The sequence below is a fragment of the Poecilia formosa genome, unplaced genomic scaffold (genome assembly GCF_000485575.1).
Source record: "Poecilia formosa unplaced genomic scaffold, Poecilia_formosa-5.1.2 Scaffold148, whole genome shotgun sequence".
NCBI classification, from domain to species: domain Eukaryota; kingdom Metazoa; phylum Chordata; class Actinopteri; order Cyprinodontiformes; family Poeciliidae; genus Poecilia; species Poecilia formosa.
In genome coordinates, this window is record NW_006800087.1 from 944,320 (window position 1) to 966,721 (window position 22,402).

The following is a 22,402-nucleotide window of genomic DNA, read 5'->3' on the forward strand; positions in this document are numbered from 1 at the left end:
ATAAGCTTCCTGGTGTTGTGGTGCCCCTCTTTTGTGAATATTGCCATAAAGTTCTTTACAGGAGGGGGGCTGACGTTCAGGAGTGAGGCCACGAACCTTTTCGCGATCCTGGCTCGTTTTAATGCCGTGTGTACTCCGTCCGTTTACATGTGGGGGAGCCCGGCTCTGCGGGAGGCCACGGTGAGGACGGTGTGGGGGCGGCTGTGCCCCCAGTGCAGCAGGAGACAGTAAGTGCGTCTTGGGAAAAAAGTGCAGTCACTATTCAGTTCAACTGAATGTTATTCATTTCTGTAAGGCATCAGGAAAGATAAAAGTCTCCCTATAAGTTGCTTTCTAAACAGGTGTGATTCTTATGGATAATTGATGAGAAATTATCCCATCAAGTAATGGCAGTTTGAACTCATAAAAGCTCTTTTTTCATGTCCAGATGTGGCTCCTGTTCGAAGGCATATCCCAATGAGGCGCCAAGATGAACAAAAATATATTCTTCCACTTTTGTTATTTTGTGAAAATAATTTTAACAGTACTGCGTTAGTGTACATAAGATGCTTTTGTTTTCTGTTTTTTGGTTAAGTTCATAATCTTTGTCAATACAGTACAGTAATACTGATTCAGTTTAATAAGACTGATCTTAAAAAGTGTAGTATCACAGCCTGCATATTCTACCCTTGTGTTGCTTTAATTAGAAAAAGAGTTTATTTTTTAAAACTAATCTAAACTTGCTGATTTGACTGCTATTATATTATTCTACTATTATAGAATTGTAAATCTCCCTCAAATTTCCAAATGTAGTTTTTTGGTTTAAATTTCTGGGGTGCTAAGTTTATAAATTAAATAACATTCCTGGGACATATTTCAAGCCTCGACCCGTTCTGTGTGATAAAGGTTGACCCCAAATTCAGAAAAACATGTTTACATCTCCCCAAAGTTCCTGTTAAGATGTATTCTCTTATGTCTTCTTGGAACTATGATGCTCCTCTGCCTCCATGTTCCTCATTTCTTCAATTAGAGAAATTATAAATCATCAAATTCTAAGTTGTTTTCCTCACTTTTATTCAAATGTTAGTTTCCTAAATTCAACCCCAATATTATTTTTACAACGTTGAGAATTTGTCTGAACTTTACGGAAGAGGATTAGGGCCACTGGGAAAAAAACAACAAAAAAAACAGATTTTTTTTTTCTTTTTTTTTCCAGTGGCCCTAATCCTCTTCCGTAGAACTTTGAACAAAGTTCTAAACTTCACACATTCCTTGTTCTCATTTTTTAAATCTATTTCGCTTTGTTGTACTTTTTAATTATCTGTTTTTTTGTTTGTTTGTTTGTTTTACTCACGTACTCTAATAAAATACAGTTTCATCTTTTCATAGACTAAGACGTTTCCGAGCCTCGTGCAGGATAAAATTCCTCGAACTGGATTTCATGACGGAAGAAACTCAGCTCAGCTGTTTTTGCAGCAACAGGAAAACATTTTCTTTGCTTCCTCATCAGTTTCATCCACATCCCCGTGCCTCAGCGTAAAACTAAAGAAAACCTACTAATAACCACGAGACTATTGAGCAATGATAACCATCACTAACTGGTGCGTGAGCATTGCTGCGCTTCCTTGGTGCATATTGTGCGCAAATATCCCCGTAATTTAAGGGAGGATTCCGTGCTGTCAAATTTTCCGAAACCTGACGTCCTACAGAGACAAACAGTTTTATGTTTTGTTTTCTGAAGTAAAAAATATGCAACTCAAATTATATCTCAGTGGTTTAGGCTCGCAGTAAATTTGTTTTCTAAATGCGTGCAATCAAGACCCAGTGCTGTTAGGAAAAAAAACAAAAATTCGTGTGAATGCAGCTAAAGAAATAAAGAATAAATCATGTCTGTGTGTGGCGCGTTGCTCGAATGAATCATTCTTTGCCAAGACGAAGTAGCTGGTTTCACTTCCGGTTTTGGGTTTTAGAAAATACTTGAAATTATGACAAAGGGATTTTTTTTCTTCAAAAATGTCATGTCTATAGATTTTGTTTGGAACAGGAGAGGGAAAAAAAACAAGGGAAAACATTTCAAATGTGTGAATAAGAATCTCTACTGGTGTTCTATTTGTTGTAATGTAAACAAAAACTAAACTGAACACTTTCATTAAAAAGACAAAGTACAAAAAATATGTTTTCAACCCATTAACAAATGACATTCAATAAAATAGTTGAATTATGTGTTTGTCTTCATCATTTATTCCATCACCGTCTTACATTTCAAGTATAAAACTGAATACTGTGATCTTATTGTAAAGACCAAACAATGTGGTGAAGAATTGTGGAGTAGAAGAAAAATTATACACAGTTTTCATTTTATTTATCAAACAAAAAGCTGAAAAGGGTGGTGTGCATATTGTAAGCCACTTCAAAATTATATGTCACTGAGTGTAAGTGGCATACAATTTCATAATTATAGTTTCAATCACATAAAAAGTCAATAAAATACCTTTATTGTTTTGGTTACATGAGTTAGAAACCTTTGCAAAAGTCTGAAGAGATAATTGAGTTAAACTCTGAGGAGTTCATCTCCAGTGACTTCACAGAGCATAAATACCGATGTCTGTGGCTGAGCTTCATTAACGATGCTCCTGTCCAACATGACAGACTCTGCAGCAGCAGGAGTTCCTCTCTCTGTGGACTTCAGCAGTCCTGAGGACTACTTCATCTTCATCTTCCAGATTTTGTTCGCCACCACCACCGTCCTGGTTGCAGGGACGGTGGTGATCGGGATCTCGGCCACCAGAGCGCTCCGCCTTCAGAACCGCTTCATTTTCATGCTGAACACCAGCATCTGTGACACTCTGGTGGGCTTCTCTGTGTATTACCTGGGCCTGTTCGATGTTCATGACGGGTATCCTTTCAGAAACGGGACATACAGTGTGTTACGGGATCTGCTAGGGGTCAACATCCTGACCTTTCTGTTTGCTCAGTTTGACAGGTATTTTGCTGTATGCTATCCATTTGTCTACAGCCGCTTCATAACACGGCAGGTTGTGATAGGAATAAACGTCTATTGCTGGCTGTACAATGCTGCAAATCTGGTGGTTAGGAACCTGCTGCCAATCTCCAAAGCCACACAGCTGTATGTGTTTGGAATCATCTTCTTTCAGCTGATAGTGCTCACCAAAGTGGTCATGACTATCAAACTTTATGTTGTAGCAAAGTATCAGCTGGAGAGGGAGCCCCCAGGTCCAGAGAGAGAGAGCAAGAGGGAGTCGCTGAAGATCATTATTTTTGTCGTAATAAGCTTCCTGGTGTTGTGGTGCCCCTCTTTTGTGAATATTGCCATAAAGTTCTTTACAGGAGGGGGGCTGACGTTCAGAAATGAAGCCACGAACCTTTTTGCGATCCTGGCCCGTTTAAATGCCGTTTCTACTCCGTCCGTTTACCTGTGGGGGAGCCCGGCCCTGCGGGAGGCCACGGTGAGGACGGTGTGGGGGCGGCTGTGCCCCCGGTGCAGCAGGAGGTAAGTGTGTCACAGAAGAAGAAGGAAAAACTTAAATTACAACAAATGTGATATGGAGGTGTTTTACAAACATGTCAAGTATAAAATCGATGTGATGTGATGTAAATCTAAATTTGATCGCTTTGTCCAGAGATGGCTCATGTCCGAAAACAGATCCCAAAAAGGGGCTGAGATGATCGGAACAAACTCTGCAGCAAATTTTTAGATGAGCAACTACCTAAAAGTATATGACTAAATGCATTTATTTCTGTTTTGTTATTTTTATATTTCAGTGAATCATATTCTAGAATTATTTCATGATGTTTTCAGGCCTTTACTTCTGTTAATTATGATGATTTTTTTTTATCTTCAGTTGATAAAAACCATGACATATGAGACATATTACATCAGACTAATAAAAAACACTACTGACATTTAATTACTCAAACACACAGCTGGATTAATTAAATGTATGTTCATCTCCTGCCTGACTGTTACTGTCAATACTCTGACAAACGAGCCTCATGATTTATTGAACATATGTAATAAATAAAGAAAATGTAGGGTTATATGTTTACTAATATTTTTTTACATATGTTTTGGATTTTTCAGCTGATTTTTTCAAAGGAGATTTTAAAGAAGATGCTATTTTATTTGTTATGGAGTATGATAAGTAACTTCTTTTAACAAGAAAAAACACATGGGTAATTGAATTTGTATTTATTGCCATCAAATTATGAAAAACATTAAAACAAATTGACTGTGGCAATTGGGTGAACATTAGGTACAAAGTTGACTGAAAAAAATATGGATTTATTTTTCATAAATCATTAAAATAATGGAGGAAAGGAGATCTGAAAGGGGAGAATTGCAATGAAAAATAATAAATGTTACACAGGGAATTGTATGAAATAAAGGAAATAAGAAGAAATAAGAAAGTATGTGTCCTGGAAAATCTATCTTAGCAGAGTTTTAATATATTAAAATCATAGTGGGTCAATTCCTCAAGCGGTTCCATATGCAGTTTAAGAACATACGGATTAATGTTTCAAGCTTTTATTTCTGCTGATTGGAAACAATTTCAATTTATAGCAGTTAACATCAGAATATCAAAACTATAGAAATAATTTTTAAAAGGAAAACATAATGTGGGCTTGATAGCTGTTTCAAGGTTTTTATTTTCTGGCCAACAATCCACGTTGGAGCAAATGTTTTCTAATTTATTGGATGACTCAACAGACACTTTCAATACGTTAAAGGATTTAATGCAATGATTTTACAGCGAACTTGTTTTGTGCCACAACTGCAGGGGGAGCCGAGGTAAAAAAAAAACAAAAAAAAAAAAAAAAAAAAAACACACACAACTGCAATCCTGTGGGTGAAATTTGTTTGTTTGTACAATACTAAAGTTTCCCAGCTTCATGCAAACCACAGAAGGTCAAAAAAATCCCCACTCTGTGCCTCCTGGTCACTGACCTGGCAGTGGCTTCCCTGCTCATGTTTTATTCCTTTCCTTGTTTTTCTGCTTCAGCCTCCTAACTGTCTGACAGCCACTCTGCATGCATTTTTGTATTTTGAAACCAGATAACTCCAACACAGATCGATGACTTAAGTCGTTCTTCACTCATGTAAATGCATCAAATGAAAAACTGTTTTTTGGAGGGTTTTTTTTTTTTTCATTAAAAACTTAAATCGATCTGTCAGTGCTGTGTTGTGTCCCAACATGTTCCCTCTAATTTCAAATGTGTACATTTCTGTCAAAAACGCCTTCATTTCAGAAGATTTTGACTTTGCTCAGTTCTTCTTCTCTCCATTTTCCTCTTGCAGCGTTCCAAACACTTGGGTGACAGCTCAGATGTCTGTTTCTTTCTACACTGGCATGAATTCTTCCACTGCAATAAAACAGCAACAGATTAGACATTGAAATGATAGCGTGACAACTGAAAATGCGTTTGTCCAAATTCATAGAAACTCTAAATTGGAAGATCATGTGATGACAAAGATTGTGAATGACTAATAAAACGAATGCTAAGCGTTTTTGTTGGACAGCATTCGGAGCCAAGCTGGATCCTTTTCACAAGGTGGGGGATTTCTTGTTGCATATTCTTTGTGCTTATTTTTCTTAGAATTTTAGCATGATCTATTATCCAAAAATAATCAGATGAATTTCTTTTGTGATGAGTGTAAGGCTGGAAAAAAAAAGATCACCACAATGTCATGTGACTAAAAAAATCCTAGATGTTTACTGCCTATCTCTCTGTGGCAGTTTTAATTACACTGAAGAGGTCACAAGTATAAATTTAACTCATTAAGATAAGGCAAAATATTAGACATTTACTCATAGTTTGCCTTATTCTTTAAAGGGATGACAGAACACGTTTCTTTTCATCTCTTCCCTAAGTCACTTTATGCCTTTATTCCATTAACATTGTAAAGTGACTTAAATGGAATAAAGTGGCATTTACATGTAAATACCTCTTTATATTTTAGCATTTCAGCAGGTTTTTCAAAAGTATTCTTTCCTCTTTATTATTTTTTGTATTTTGTTACATTGCAACAATAAATGAAGCTTATATGTCAGACCGACACAAAAAAGTGAACAGTCGTGAAGCGAAGGAAAGGCGATACGTGGATTACAAAACATTTCTTTTTATAAATAAAGCTGATTGGCGAAGGCATTGGAGGTTTGTTACAGAACATTAGTGGAAAACAACATTATGAAGATCAAGGAACATGAAGGAGAGAACAAATCAGAGAAGCACTTAAGAAACGGAAACTCCAGATGAGCAGCAGAGGTCAATGGTTGAGAAAGGAAAACACAACTATCACTGGTGAAGTCTCTAAGTCTGACCTTCATGGAGGAACTGCATTGTTACAAAAAGCTGCAAGAAGTCTTAAATCTACTGTCTGATGTGGAAGAAGATACTCTGATCAGGGTGAAATTAATCTCTCTGGCCTGTTAACACTTTATTTGAAGGGGGTGAATAAGACTGTCATGACACTGTCATAAACATCACATAACACCTGTCATGAACATGAATAAGCCTTCATGAATATTTATGACTGTTGTCATAAAGCGTCATTCGGTAAATTATGACACTTTTAATACAAAGTTGACATTATTCAAAATGTCTTTGTTATGACAACTTGACATTAACCAAGAAATCATTACTGATATAAATTTGTTATAAAAGTATTACTGATTGCACTTTAAAAATTAGGTAACTTTATGTTATTAAAGGTAAAGTTTAAACAGTAATGATTTCTTGGTTAATGTCAAGTTGTCATAGCAAAGACATTTTGAATAATGTCAACTTTGTATTAAAAGTGTCATAATTATCGAATGACGCTTTATGACAACAGTCATAAATATTCATGAAGGCTTATTCATGTTCATGACAGGTGTTATGACATGTTTATGACAATGTCATGACAGTCTTATTCAACCCCCTTCAAATAAAGTGTTACCGAAAAGTCTTGTTTGCTACAAAAACACATTAAACTGATGTGTTTTCATGGCATCCCTGCCATGAAAACATTGCAGTGGGATCATTATGATATGTGGATGCATTTTATTGATGGGATCATGGAAAAATGAATCTATTTCTTTTGTTCAATGTAAATGTTGATACTTGTAAATGGTGCTACTATTTTGCCAGGTTCCCCTTGAAAAAGTATTGTAGACCTCAACTTTTATCAGGTTAAATAAAAGCCATTATTATTATTATTATTATTATTATTATTATTATTATTATTACTAGCAGTAGTAGTAGCAGCAGTAAGTTCCAGGGCAGTGTTGTAAGTAAATAAATAGTCTGCAAAAGATTTGAGACAGCGTTGGAGGTTTACCTTCCAGTAGGACAACAGTCCTGAAGAATGACTGGAGCTCTAATGGAATAGTTTTAATCAAATCATTATAATACGCTAGAATGGCCTAGTCAAATTCCATACCTAAATAAAACTGGATAAAGTGTGTTATGATATGAAATGTGAAGTTTGCAGAAATTCTCCATTCGTTCTGGCTGAGCTTGAACTACTTTGTTGCAAAGAACAAACAAAAATTTCAGTCTCTAGACTGACAAAGCTAAGAAGGGACAAACGTGAAGACTCAAAGCAGTAACTGTAATAAAAGTATTGACTCAGGACAGCTGAATACAGATGCATGGCACACTTAGGGTAGGGTCTATTTTTTTGTGGGTTTTTGAAAGTGTGCTTCCTTTTTATATATCGGCACAAAGTATTTGATTAATTAGCATATTCAAATTAGTTCCTCATCTGTACGGCAAAGGCGTGATGTTTCTAACGCCTTATAAAGACATTTGAATCGACAGCGTCCACCAAGAATCGCTTTAAAAGGGAATTTCTCTGAGTTGTTGAGCTCATACATACATCACTCAGGCAACACATAAATGAAGAAGGAACATGTATAAGGAAGGAAGCAGAAAGCTCTTTTAATACTCATTTGTTTTGCTCTGCGTAAAACCACAGAAGTCCACAGAAACACCAACATACGAACAAAAATAACAAACATACATTGTGATGTCAGACATTGAAGCAGACCCCCGCAACGACGTATCAGACTTGACATAGGCAATAAGTGTTCTGTAAACTTTTAAATTAATAAATACTCATAAATAATTATTTTTATAGCACAAATAAATATATAAAAAATAAGATTAAATATAAAAAAATAAATAAACATTTTGTCTATAGCATATAAAAAACTGTACTTTTTGAGCAGAAGTCTGGACCACGAATGTAACTGAGTTTGATTTTGGGCCCCTCTTTGGGTCAAGGACAACACCACAACTAATACATTTAATTTGGTGAAATACAGTAGAGGGGGCCAAGTTTAACTGGCTGAAACTAAAAGCAATCACAGGTTGTTATTGGCTAAGATGTATTTGTGAACAAACCAATGTCAAACATAAGGATATAATTTAACTTGTAGTGTCAGGTTGTGAAGATTAAACAATAAATATTGTTTTTTGTATTTTTACAAAATAAATCTGCAAGTCGCTTTAGATATTAAACTTCAATTCTAAATGATTTTGTCTTTTAATTTATGCTGAAACTGTGAAATCAAACTTAATGGTACTCTCTTTCTCAGTATAAACGTTTTATGGTCTGTGTTAAAATTCAATCATCGGTGGGCCCCAGATGGTTTGTGGGTAGGCAGAAGGTTACATCATCAAAGTCTCTCCTAATAAATACGAGAAGACGCTGCAGACATGCGGAACGCGTGAGAGCATACAAAGAGTGGAAGCTGAAAGAAGTGCGATCAGATAACTTCAGTGGGTTACATTTTCCCACGGAGTCCACTGACTCCAAGTTGAGAACACCAATGGATCTCTGGACCGGGCCCTCAGCTTGCTGATCTTCTTTGGTATCAGAGAAGATGAAGAGATTATGGTCTGAAGTCAAACAGAAACCACAGTCAGACAACAAAATATGAAAGAAAGAACATGAAACAACCCTGAAACCCAAGGCTGCGGTTCGGAGTCTGGTCATTTTACCTCTCCATTGTCTCTGAGGATGTATTCAATCTCGTGCTCCAGAGCGAAGAAGCTGTGAGGAGTTGACCAGCTGGACGGCGGCTCGATGGAGACATTCAGCTGCGACTGCACCACCTTCATGCTGACAATCCGGGGGCTGTCAGGTACAACTGCAGAGGGGCAAAACAAAAGCAAAAGCATAAAAATGGGGAAAAACATTTGCAATATTTATGAGAGAAATATAGAATGATAAGTTTTAATCCAGTTCTTAATACTTGATTTCCTGTCCTTTGTCATTTGAAATTAGCTTCTTTACTAATAGCTTTTTCTTTTTAAGATTGTTGTGAAATTGCTGGTAATCTTCGACTGAGTTGTTTAAATTTTCCCTTATTTTCATGCAACTCACCAATGTCTCTAAGATAAAACTTTTTGGTTTTCTTGAGGAAGAAGAAGTCGTCGTCAATGGCCTCAGCGGTGACCTCCAGCATGGTGCTTTCCTCACCAAAAGATGAGAGGTTGTGGGTCAGTTCAAACTGGAATCCCTCGCTGTCGGGCTGGCCACTGCTGCTCACCCAGTGGCATGTTGGCAGACCATTAGTGCTGTAGAGGCAAACAACGCCACAGCTGTCAGATATCAATACCAAATTATTACATCAATAAATGACGTCCTATAGCTAAAGCGCCCTTTAAAGTTGCAGGTAAAGATGTGCATAAAAGTCTGAAAATGAAGTTATCATGGAGGCTTGGTGACCAAAAATGCTTCTGTTTGCTATAGATCTCTGACAGTCAGTTTTAAAGATTTTTTATGTCCCTTCTTCAGTATCCATGGTCAAAGGACAGACATGGCTATTTGTCCAAACTAGTTAGTCACAGTTTAAGCCGTTCTTAATGATTTAATTGTGATCTTAGTGGAGATATGGGCAAATTCAGGCCTGTCACTATTTTCTACAAGATATTTCCTAATTTATAAAGCTCTATGCACATTTGTCTGTCTGAAATGAAATGTTTCTCTTGTGTTTCCCATTTCAAAATTGGATAAGCAAAAAAAATTAAAAAATCTTTTGTACCATGTTTTATTTACGTCATAAATTACTAATTAAATGCTCTTCGACACTCTGACCAACCTAAAAAAAAGTAAAATATAAATTACACAATTTTGGTTATTTTAAGTTCTTTAATTACTGCAGACTGTATAGATGTAAAAGTTTAGGGAAAGTAGTTATTTTTTTATTTCTCGATCATTCTTCTCCTTTTTCTGACTTATGAAGATCAACCTGCATATGCTTTACTTAAAGGGCATGTCCTCTTGTTTCTCAGATTAAGAGCAGCTAAGATAAATGAGCCTCTGTGCCATTCAATGATTTTTTTTTTATGACGGGGCATCATGAAGTCATGGATTATTTCAGTGGTTTAACTCACAGGCTCCTACACATCCTGACAGCTCAGAAAAGTCAAATTATTCATTTTTGCCTGTTTTATAGAATTTTCTATTGTGTCAGTAATTGTGGCACCTCCCACACTATGTGGTAAGATTGAGGGTTATATTTAAAAAAATTTTTAGCATAAGACTATGTCATAACAGCGAAACGAAAAAACCCTAATCAATTTATATCTTTTTACGCATCTTTACCAGAATTGACAGTAATTGTACTACGGCCTCTTTCCAGGCACTAAACCTGGTCTCCTTAATTGAATTCATCTTTACCAGTCAGGGCCGATTCCAAGGCGCACAGCTCTATATTTGCCTTCAGTCCATCTGCAGCTGAAGTTACAATCATAGGACTTTGCGCGACATGTGAGCAAAGAATCTGCAATAATGAACAACAAGAGTGAATGGAAGTGCAACTAAAAATAGAACACCAGAGATTGTCACATGTCATGTTCTGTGACTAACTCAGCCAGTTTCAGTTGAACGGATTGCAGATGGATAAAGAGATGAGACTCACTTATATCCTCTTCTTCCTCAGTCTCCTGCAGCAGAAGGGTCGACGATAATTTTGTTCCATCTCTCCAGCAGCTGTATTCCCCCAGCAGGGGTGCTTCCACGTCCCTCACAATTAGATTATGGCCACTCTGGCTCATGTTGTCTTTAAAGTCGGACTCTTCGTCGTTGTTGTGCTTCCATGTCACAGGTCCAGTCGTGGTTGTAAGGCAGGTAAGGCTGACAGAATCTTTACCTTGTTTTGCCACAGCAACTACACAGATCCAGAGAGACAAACAAAGAGATGTGCTAAATTTAGACAAACTGAATCACTTTTGCGAGAGGCACAAATGAAGATTGCCAAATGTGTGTGTGCTGAAAGAACCTACAGTTTTCTGGAAAGTGGTTGAGTTTAGCCTGTTGATCAGCTGCTGTTGCGCCGATCAGCAGAAAGGCAGTGATCCACGACAATAAGGTCATCTAGATTGTTTGACAGTGAAAGAGTCAGAGGGGAAGTTTGAGAGAAAAATGTTACTTCACCTTCCTCTTTGCTAGTTATAGATATGATAGCTGCGGTTATAAATTAAACATTTCCAATCAATGTGTCTTTGTTAAACAAAGATTTAGGTAGGTCATTGACTTGTAATTACAAAGGTATTTTTAATAATGTTGCCAACAAAAGTCAAATAGTTATTTTGATAGTTGAAGCTTTCTAAAGTTAAAATTAGCTTAGAAAAGAGAGTAATTATTTTTCTTTTATTCCAGTTCTTTCTTACCATTAGATGAATTTACTCTGAAGTCAGGCGGAAAGGACAAGCGAACCTGGTGATGTATGCTCTAACTCCTCACAGTGTATGATTTTTATAGCGTGGCGAGGAGCATACATCATCAGCTCACTCCACACCTCTTTTTAACACCTTTTTTTTTGAGGTGCCATAGAAACTGACCTTCAGTGAACTAATAAAAGCCGACAGATGGTTCATTTCCTCAGTTCTACTTTGCATTTCAGTTGTTGCAAAAAGATATTATCTGAGTTTCGACTAATGTCAAAAAAAAAAAAAAAAAAAAGATGCAGATAAGGAACGTGGGTGTCTAAATGAGGCGGGGGTTTTGCCACCCACCATTAAGGCAAAAAACTGAACTTTTCAGATGCACTCTAATTTGAATATTAAGCCCATACTCAGAAAAAGACCTAATTCTATATAAAGAAGAAATAATTTTTTTATGGCAAATTATGTCATTTCCTCTTTGCTAGTTATAGATCTTATAGCTACGTTCATAATTTAAACATTTCCAATCTTTGTGTCTTTGTTAAAGTAAATAATCCTTTTCAAAGCATCTTTAAAAAATATTTTAGCTTTACAAAGACACAAGTGTAGTAAGAAAGAATACACTTCCTCACAGATTCAGTTTATTTTCACAGATAAAGCCACTATTTTGTTTTTTGCCTTGTAAAATGAATGAATCACTTAAATAAAATATGTCTGACAAAATGAAGCGGGATAAAAGATCTCAGGCAACATGTCATGCCCAAAACAGATTCAAGAACACGAGGAACAAAGTCAATGAGATCTGTCATTGTTAAAAGACTTACAAAGATTTTTTTTCAAGGCTTTTTTTAAAGACTCCAACAAAGAGCAGTGAGAGCCGTTATCCACAAACTGGGGAAAAATGGAAACGTGGGGAAATTTCCCCAAAATGGCTGGGTAACCAAAATGACTCCAACTGGATCTTTTGGAAAGTGTGGATCCGACTACACTTGGCACAGCGCTAGCACAGCCTTTTTTAATTTTCTTTTAAAAGAACGTCTATTGACAGTCAATCATGGCATCTGCTTCAGAATTTGGACAACTTGCTATAAATGAAATAATTATGAATTCTACTAAATAAATCCTACAGGAGAATGTCCAGCCAAGGGCGGTTCTAGATGGGGGCCAGCTGGGGCCAGTGTCCTTGTAAAACTGGTCCTGGCTCCTGTAATGGTCCCCTGTACTGAAGAGACAGTAGGAAATATTTATTTTAGATTCAGTTATATTGAGGTAGGATCACAGCTTTCTGGAACCTGCATCCCTGAAGCAACATCTTTGGCTCTCTTAATAAATTAAACAATGAAATATTGCCCTATTTTTTTTTTGTTTCATACTTTTGAACACACACCCCCACGCTGCTCCCCACTTATCCTGTATGGCTAAAAAATAGGGTTATCTATTGAAAGCATAGATTTAAATCAAGCTCAAAATGCTGTGATATGACCATTCGTGGTTGAAAAACATGGCTGAATTAAAACAATCCAACAAGGAAGAATGGGCCAAAATTCTTCCACAAATATATCCAGTATTTGTTGTCAGATATTCAAAATACTTAATGTTTCCACTGAGACAGGAACAGTCAATTTAGGTTTAGGAGATAGTTATGTTTTTACGTGGGGTAAGGACGGTCTGGAGATCATTTTCCAAAATAAATTCTTATTTAAAAACTTCATTTTACACTTACATGGGTTATCTTTGACCAATGTCAAAATTTATTTCAACTAAAACATGTAAGTGTAAGAAAAAGGGCAAAAAGAGAAAAAAATTGTAAGATGCCATTTTTATTAATGACAGTGCAAAAAAGTTCTTTAATATAAAGAAAAACTTTATGAGATAAATTGGCCAAAAATATAAAATACCTATATCTAAGTCAATCTTATTTTCATCTACCTTTTGAAAAAAAAAAAAAAAAAACAGAAATCATCTCATCCAATGGCTTTCCCCCAAAATACAATGTAAGTACAATCCAAAGAACTTTGGGCTGGAAAAAAAAGGGACTGGCAACAGGACTTCCCCATCGCAGACGGGGCAACCCTCCTCTGTATGGGAAAATGTCAGCATCAACAAGGTGGAAACAGAAACAGAGCCCTGTGTGTTTATCCTCACTCATTTTCATATTGTTTCTGTCATGTGTGTGACGTAGCTGTAGGAGTAGCCGCTCCAACTACATTAGGTGTTACAATCGTTTTCGTTCCCCTCCTTCCTCTTTCTTGAGTAAACTCGTCGTCTTCAGCACAACATGCATGATGCAGACATGCTGCTTAACCAGACTGTGTGAAGTCTCTTCAGTCAGTAAGTCAAAAATAGCGGGCGGTAATGTTTCACTTCCCTACAAGCCTGAAAAGCTTTTGTCACCTCTGCGCCGGGGAACATGCAAATTTAAGAATGTAAAAAGGTGTAATTCATTTTGAACATTATTTAAACAAAATTTAAAATGTGTGCTCTACAAGTGATGTAATATATAACCTTTACCAAAACATTCATATTACTTACTGAAGAAACGGACATTCCCTGCTTATATACATACATGTAAAAACAGATTTAAAAGTTCTTATTACTTCACTGGAAATGATTTTATGGATGACTTTCATTAGCTTTCAGTTTTAATAAGTTCTGGGTTTTACTCACCCTAATCAGCCAATGGCGTCACAGAAGACAGGAGTGCTACTGAATATAAGCACCGCAACCAAATATTAGAGTAAAAAAAAGCCCAAAACGACTGAAAGACACATACAGTTTGTTCTAGTTATTACCATCTCATTTGATAGAGACACAGCTATAAGACAAGTAAAAGAGATGACTGTGTCGGTGATATCACTACCACAGAATGTCTAAATACAACTTTCCTTACCGCAATTTTACCAGCAAACGGACCTCCCAGTGTTGTTCAGGAAAGACTATTGTTGTTGCCAGCGTCTGATCTTGTTACAATAAAGTAAAAGCCCAAACTTTCTGTTCTAAAGAAGACTGTCCACACTTGTAATCTGCATGGACAGTCCATCTCAGAAAATAAAGCTGTAAGGATTCTGAGAAACCACTTTTGAATCGCTGTGTGTATGAATGGCTCGGTGAGGAGTCATCTCTAACAGATTCACAAAAACTCAACTTTTCTTTTGTACTATAAAAGTATTTATGCTAATCAAGGGCGTACATCCCATCTCATTATTGGGGGACACCATAGACAGGAACATTTCATAAGACCAATTTTGGGGGGGTCGGCGAGGTTCCATTGAAATATGACGTAAAATGTGGTTTTACAAGTTTTAAACCACATTCAAGCTGCAGGACCAAAAATGACTAGTAATGCACATCAAACATGTTTTATTCTCAGTCAGCAGCCTGCAGAGAAGTAAAACTAAAACTCAAATGTTGCTTCCATACGAGTTTTGTTCAGTCTCACTGATCTAATCTCTGCTACACCTTCACAAAAATTTAAGGTTCTAAATAAAAAAAGCATTATGAGTAACTGCTCTTAATAAAATTCCTCATAAATATTGATTTATTGAAATGGCTCCCAATACAAGTTATGTCCTATTTAAATTATAACTTGTTAAGTTGCATTATTTTTAAGCCTTCTTTAGTTTTGCCATGTCCTGGGTGACGGACAGGCACGTGCAGAGGGGGGGCTTGAGCACCTGCCCCTTTGGCTCCTTGCCCTCAAGTGCCCTTTTGGTCAAATATTTATTTTATTTTTTTTTTTTATTTTTTCCTAAGCCCTCTTCTGACACATGATAACATGTACTAAAATTGTTTGTTTTTTGTTGGGGAGGTGGGGGGGTTTGTACAACATAATGAGCCCTCTGTTCACCTTGTTTACCTTTGACCTTTTGTCCGTGACACACGACGCAGTTGCCTCTCGCACAGTGAGATAAGGCGGCTAACTGGAGCTCAACCAGGCACGTGCAGGGGGGACTTGAGCACATGCCCCTTTTGCTCCCCCTCTAAATGATATGTTATATGTTTCTCAATAATTAGTGTACAAACCTTTATTGGCATTACCTTTACTGGTTTTTTGAGGCTTTGTTTTTGGTAATAGACTCCAAGTGTTTGAGGTTTGGAGGCATCCTTAGCATCACCTTAATCTTTTATCTCCCTTTACCGATTCTCCGTCAGATTCAAGTAGAAACTCTGTCTGGGCCACTCAAAAATGCTATTTGTTCCAGTCAGACGAAACATGTCACCAAAACGGTATTCTGCGTGAACAATACTACACTACATTGAATAAAACTCATATCCCGATACTTGTGCCACAGATATTCTCTTTGTCAAAAATCATTCAGTAAAATTGCTTCATCTGTGTCTATATCTGATCTTTTGGTTTAAATTTGGGAAATTGCTAACGAATATGAAATCTAAATGTTGGCTTGAATCTATCAGTCAGCTAGTATTACTGACCAAAACTCTGTTTGAAATTGTTTACTCATGTCCCTGCGGGTCTCTGAGCTAAGTAGCCACACTTTAATAAATATCATACCTGTCAGTGGTGTCCTCCAAGGCTGTGTCTTCATCCCACTACAGTACTCAAAGAACTCCAACAACTCTTCCTGAATCCACAGTACAAACACTTAAATCAACCATTATTCAACCATCACGGATCTGATCTCAAACACTAAAGAAGAAGCTTATAAGCAGAACATGTCATTCAACAAAATGAAAAAATGAATGACTAAATAATAATAATAATAATAATAATAAATACCAAATAATTGTCCCTGTGCCCTGAACATCAGGTGACAAAAGCAAGAATGTATCACAAGTCTCAAATTTCTGGAAATATACAGTACACTTCAGAAAATCTGAGATGGAGTGTAAACACCGAACACCTCATCAGAAAGGCCCAAATGCAATAAACAAAAAGTAAAAAAAAAAACAAAAAAAACCTTCTATTGTGCCACAGAGATCATACTGAACAATTTGTGGAGAATTATCAAGACTGCACAATAAATTGTTATCCAGAAATGCCAACGAAGTGTCTGTCTGTCCATCCATCGAAAATATTTGCTGACCATGAGGAGACATTGCATGTGGCTTTCTGTAAATTGTTGAATAAAAGAACAAAGAGCAGATTTACTAATTTGAGGCTTTCTACACTGGAGCCAAACACAATAAGTTGTGTTTTTACTGGATGTTTGAATGACTGATGTCATTTTATATCCACAAAGAATTAGCTCAACTTTCAGTTTCCTCACCATCACTCCCTGTTCGATTAATGTTTCACGGATTTTGTTTGACAAAGCTGGTCTTCGAAAGAACAGGTGCAACGTTCATCAAGAACTTCGAGGCGAAGGGTTCAGCTGTTGTCAAGAAGGTTTGACACTGTTCAAAATGCCCAGGACTGATCCTCCAGTTATGGCAAAATAAAACCCTGGCTTTATTACTGGGAAGACTGAAGATGATAAGTTTCTGGGAGGTTGTTTATCTCTCTGTACTTGGTTTGAAACGTCCAAAGCCATGCAGATGCTGAGCTGTGAGAAAACTGTACCTTCATTGTTAAGCTGATGGGAAGTCCTGAGTTTACATAACTGGCAAATATTAAAGTGATGTCTTTTTCCTTCATTTCCCTGGACTAGCCAGGGGAGTTATTGCTCATTTTCTTTGCTTAATTTCTTAATAAAAATAATCAAATGCACTTTGATTTGTTGACTCAGTATTTCACCTTAAAATAGGTTTTATTAATCTCCATAACAAACAAGAGTCCCTGTAACCTTTTGGAATAACTATAAATCAATGTTGTTACATTGAGAAGAAATATTCAACCAAAACCCAGCTTTGTTTCAAAAAGAAAATTAAAACCTAAGAGAATGTTTTTCATTTAAGAAAATTAACGCAATACATTTGTTTTCACAAAATGGAAAGTGGGATTTTAAATTATTCCCAGTCCAGTTTGTCCCTTTCTGACACATCCTAAGCTCCAAGTGTCTCCAAGAAATTGCTGAGCATTTGAGAACCTGTAGGGAACAGAGGAGGAGGAACAGAGGAGCCTGGAAATACCAATACTCAACAAATCTGAGCTTTGGCTGTTTGTCTGACCAGAAACAATAAACGACATTTCTATTTTTTTTTACAAAAGGAAATAACCTTGTGTTTTGTTAAATCTCATGATTTACAGTTTAGGGGCATCCCAGTCAATCTCTTCCCTTATTATCCAAAATGAGACCTTCTGGCTTGAATGTAACATACATTTACAGGTATATTTTTTTTAGAGTTGTGGCCTGCCTAAGCAATGCATGGCAGGATCAATGTTTTTACTCAAGATTTGTAGTAATATATGTATAACTATTTGTTTTTTCTTCTATGCTTTGTATATTTTATGTGGTGTTATAACAGTGGTGTTTGTTTTTCTTTGTGTTTGGCTACCTAATTGCCTTGCAACTCATCTTTGTCAGTGCTCCTTGATGGAAGAGATACTTCTTAATACTTCTGCTATTGTTTTAAGAACTTAACATTTGAGTATGATGAACAGTTGCAATGATTTTAATTTGTGAAAAAACAAAACAAAGCAAAACTGTTCTGCTGCATATATAAAAGAAGTTAAAAGGCTATCTTTATTACACAATTAATTCCACCAATACATTTTTTTATGCATGGGTACTGCAGTGTGAAGAAGGCAGCATGAGAAAGAGAAGCTTGTGCAGGTTCTAATAAATTCTGTTTGCTTTAACTGTATAATAACATTTTCTGTAAAAAGTCAATTTTCTTGTTCCAACCCAATTGTTGAATTTAAAGGCAGGTTATGTTTGTAGCCACAAATACATGACTTAAATACTGTGGTGACTCAAGAAACACTCAGATGTCGTCATGTTGGTTAATTTGCTTCGTTCTTTGAAGCTTCATCAAAGTTTTCCACAAGATCTGAAAATGCAAAAAGAAAAAGGAAGCAGCATATGAAAAAGTGTTACTCGGAATTATGTTTAAAATTATACAAACAGATTAGAAAGAAATAAGAATTAGTACAAATAGAGTATAAGTGAATTCTGAATTCTTTCATAGTTTATGTTGGCGTTAAAGGTTTGTCTTGGATTTTTGCAAACATCAATTCAGGCAAACAAAGGTAAAAGTATTTAAAGCATAGATTTGAACGAGTCCAGAGTAGACTCACTCATTTTATTGTTAAAAATCTAGCCAATTTTAAGGATGTTTAGTGCGCAACAATTCAGCAAGATACACTGTATTTATAAATAAATGAGATGCAAATTTTCTTGCTTACCAGGAACTTCGTCATCTTCCTCTTCGGCAGCAACTATGGGAGCTTTGTTGTCTCCAGCTATGATGAAAATTAGGGAGTTTTATTATTAAACACCACACAACACGTGTGACGGAAAAAACCACAGCTGGACGAGTTTGTGGCAGTACCGGATTTGGGCAGGGTCTCTGCTAGTCTCCTGAGGCTGGTAAGACTATCAGCTCCCATCTGGTTGAGGATTCCCGGAAGCATCTCTGTTAGCTGTTTATTCTCAGCATGCCCTGTGATCGTAAACGTGTTGGCAGCCAAGGAGGCCTGAACCTTTGGGTTATTGAAGTGGATCACCGTCCCCTGGTTTGTGAACATATTCACCTACAGTGAAAACAAAAAAAGATTAAAGATATATGAACTGAAGTGTGGCAGCTTTGCTGTTAAAAGAACAACAGCTTTCCATCCTGAGTCTTTTCAAACACCTCAAACTGTAATTACCCTTCTTAATGGTTTATTTCTACTTATTTGAAAAGTCAACAGTTTGGTCTAAAAAAGTAAACTGGTAAGTAACCAGTACAATATTATTGGACCCAAAAGGGGTCATCAGAACAGAGCACAGCTTTCATTAGATAACTTTAATCTGCCATGATTTTCCAATGTATTGCAAAACTATTTATACCTTTTGAATGACGGTTACATTTTTCTCATGTTAGCGGCTCAAATTTCAATGTCTTCTATTGGAAATGTATCCGATAGATCAATATAAAGTAGTGAATGATTGCGAAGTGGAAGGAACTGATCAAAGTTTATTTGTATTTGAAAAGTCTGGCATACATGTATTCATCTCCCTGCCTCAGTATTTTGTAGATGCATCTTTTGGTGAAATTATTGCTGCAAGGCTGACATTTTTGCCCATTTTTGGTTTTTAACCTTGGGTTGATTAAATAGAGATTGTCTGCCAACATGAATAGGTTTACATTTGGACTTTGACAGAGCCATTCTAACGCGTTAATATGCTGTGTTCTAAATCTAAAACATTGCCTTGCTTGTTTAGCCAGGGTAGCTTGTGAACCTGTGATAAAATACATTGAGAAGGGAACATGGACAATTTTGACTTGATTAAACAGCAAAACTAGATGAAAAAAAGCAGAGCCGAGAAGCAAATAAGTGCGGCACACATTAACGTCACATGTAAAGCATCCTGTCCCCTCAACACAAAATGGAAAATGAATTGCACAAGAGCCACATCAGATACAGCCTGTATAAAAACAAGTAAAATATTCTGAAACATGACCATGAAACATTAAGTTTCCAACTGTTGGCAGAAGTTAAAACAGTTGATCATATGCTTCATGTCAGCCAGCAGTGCATTCACTAAGCAATGTAAAAACTCCTCTGTAACTAAATGGCTAATCATAAAGTTCATTGCAACTTTTACAGCAAAGGATATACGGCCACCGAATGACATCAAAAATCAGAGATTTCACACTCTGGAGAACTCTTTGGGTAAATCATCCCATCTCCAGGGATTTCAGTTCAGCTTTATTTGCAATTTAAATGAAAGATATTAAGTCCATTATTACTTGTACATAAAATCAGTTGTATGTTAGTTTCCAATGTGGAAAAGTCCACAAACATTTACCGTACCTCTTCAATACCAGAGATGTTGTTGACTCCTAGTTTCTTCAGTGAAAACTGCAGCTTCTTATCGTCTGCTGTAGCCGTCCTGTGCACCACCTTCTTCTTTCTCCGGGCTGACCCCTACAAAGCAGTGAAATTAGCTTTAGCAAATGATTCAGAGTCCCCATAACTATAACTTGGCAGCATGTAGGCACCTTACCTTGCCACCTATGCGGACCTGCTCCTGCAGTTTGGCAAGCTTCTCTTGGTTCATTATCGACTCCTTCATCTTAAATATAAGAGAACAGGCACAGAATTCAACAGCAATTCTACTGGTTATTAGCAGAACTTTAATGAGATGCCAAATAAAAAGCTGGAGTAATAGGAGTTACCTACACCTTCCTAACACCAGTTATGTGAGACAGAAAGTAACACAAGTCTGCTACACTTTACCTTTGCTGTAGTAGAGACAGAGTGGCTGTTCGGAAATATTTCCTAACATCCACAAGACATGGACAGCAACTACATGGAAGCTGATAAACTTCAACGACTTGTATTTTTATTTCATTTTATTTAATTTATTTTATATTTAGGTCATACCTAACAATGTAATTTCACATTTGTGTTGTAAATTTTATACCACTAATGATTATATTTATATTTGTTTATATTTAATGGAGAATAATACATTTTCCCTTGGGGAAAATTAATGTTTATTCTGATTCTGAAGTGACATGGCTATTAAGCAGTTCATTGTAAGTTCTACCTGTGCTTTGTTTAATTACCCAGACAATATCAGCTTGTTATACATGGAATACTCTATGAAAGGGTAGAGGATGGGAAAAATGTCAAATATTTTGCATAATAAGCAAGAAAATTTTTTCAAAAAAACGGCCAGGTTTTTTATTTTATTTTTGCTTATGTGTGTGCATCAAAAGAGCTAAGTAAATTATTAATTCATTTGTAAATATTATTACACAGTGATACCATAGGAATCTCATTCCAATCCAAGCTTAGCTTAAGTTAAAACATTTTTGCTGCACAATTTGAATATGAGCTAATTTCTAGGAATTAGTTCTGATTCTATTCTGATCGTTTAATTTTAAATGACATTGTATGGAGGGGAAAAAATGGTATAACATTTTCAACTTTCAATACCAACATAAATTGCCCCTAACGTGTTACTATACTACATGTGTGATCTAGCAGTTCGCAGGAAGTGATAGACATGTAATCAAACTGGAAGTATTAGAAATAAATCCCCCTCAAATCTCCCGTCACTTTTTGCCCTTTCACGCAGAAAACCAACAAGAATGTGCAGCTGTCATAAGGCCCCGAAAATAGCGTCACATTTCAGAGCCTGTCTGCAAGTAATGCATGAATCAGAGTGAAGAGGTGGGCAACTACAGCTTTAGCAAGGGACACGCTAACCACAAATCTATTGGGTTACAACTTTTTTCAAATAAGGCCGATGAAACTATGTTTGACACAGGGTGATGCCGTATAACCCGTCCTTCTAATTTCAGTTTATTTTAACATACTTAGTCATACATTTTGTGTACAGTCTAAATTACATCAACGGAATTGGTTAGTTAGCAAAGCCAGCTAAACAGCTAGCTAGGGCCTCCTCAAACAGATGTTCATACAGAAGAAAGGGGTGTGCTTTTCCCACATTAGGTTTCTCAAGCTGAGGCAAAAATATTTTTTAAAAGCTAAACTTACATTAAAATTATTTGTCACAATTTAAAAAACTGAAAAACAGCGAGGAACATACCTGGAAGTGTGTAAACACGCGGCTCACGCAATAAGCGATGGAGGCAGAAAGGAGGGAGCCCAGGAAGTGACGTAAATTAAGGCGTAAAACGAACATGAAAAAATATTAAGTAGAGAGAAAAACTAATCTTATATCTAACC

At 36.5% G+C, this 22,402-nt stretch overlaps 2 protein-coding genes across 3 annotated transcripts; both read right to left on the reverse strand.

The window, feature by feature from the left end:
• Nucleotides 1–4,629: 4,629 nt before the first annotated feature.
• il12b2 (interleukin 12B 2) lies at nucleotides 4,630–15,141 on the reverse strand. Of its 2 annotated transcripts, XM_007563522.2 has the most exons (8): nucleotides 11,662–15,141; nucleotides 11,275–11,365; nucleotides 10,911–11,159; nucleotides 10,670–10,772; nucleotides 9,371–9,564; nucleotides 8,986–9,134; nucleotides 8,773–8,883; nucleotides 4,630–5,361 (listed from the first exon to the last, which is right to left on the reverse strand). In XM_007563522.2, the coding sequence occupies exons 1-8, from the start codon at nucleotides 11,662–11,664 to the stop codon at nucleotides 5,239–5,241; spliced, it is 1,023 nt and encodes a 340-aa protein (XP_007563584.1). In that variant the 5' UTR covers nucleotides 11,665–15,141; the 3' UTR covers nucleotides 4,630–5,238. The 2 variants fall into 2 exon arrangements, with proteins under 2 accessions (XP_007563584.1, XP_016532644.1); XM_016677158.1 differs by having other exon boundaries at nucleotides 11,275–15,141.
• Nucleotides 15,142–18,152: 3,011 nt separating this feature from the next.
• Nucleotides 18,153–22,373, reverse strand: LOC103145878 (transcription factor BTF3-like). The gene is made up of 6 exons (XM_007563526.2): nucleotides 22,263–22,373; nucleotides 20,709–20,777; nucleotides 20,516–20,629; nucleotides 19,048–19,249; nucleotides 18,902–18,958; nucleotides 18,153–18,546 (listed from the first exon to the last, which is right to left on the reverse strand). Exons 1-6 carry the CDS (start codon nucleotides 22,356–22,358, stop codon nucleotides 18,500–18,502), a joined length of 585 nt encoding a protein of 194 aa, XP_007563588.2. The 5' UTR covers nucleotides 22,359–22,373; the 3' UTR covers nucleotides 18,153–18,499.
• Nucleotides 22,374–22,402: the final 29 nt, after the last annotated feature.

Coding starts and splice junctions, on each gene's coding strand:
- il12b2 (XM_007563522.2), bottom strand. Junction 8,884..8,985: donor TCCTCAGAGACAATGGAGAG/GTAAAATGACCA, acceptor GTTTGACTTCAG/ACCATAATCTCTTCATCTTC. Junction 5,362..8,772: donor AGTGGACTCCGTGGGAAAAT/GTAACCCACTGA, acceptor GTTTTATTGCAG/TGGAAGAATTCATGCCAGTG.
- LOC103145878 (XM_007563526.2), bottom strand. CDS start 22,358: ATGTTCGTTTTACGCCTTAATTTACGTCACTTCCTGGGCTCCCTCCTT. Junction 20,630..20,708: donor AGGTCCGCATAGGTGGCAAG/GTAAGGTGCCTA, acceptor ACTGCTTTGTAG/GGGTCAGCCCGGAGAAAGAA. Junction 18,547..18,901: donor GGAAGATGACGAAGTTCCTG/GTAAGCAAGAAA, acceptor TTGCATTTTCAG/ATCTTGTGGAAAACTTTGAT.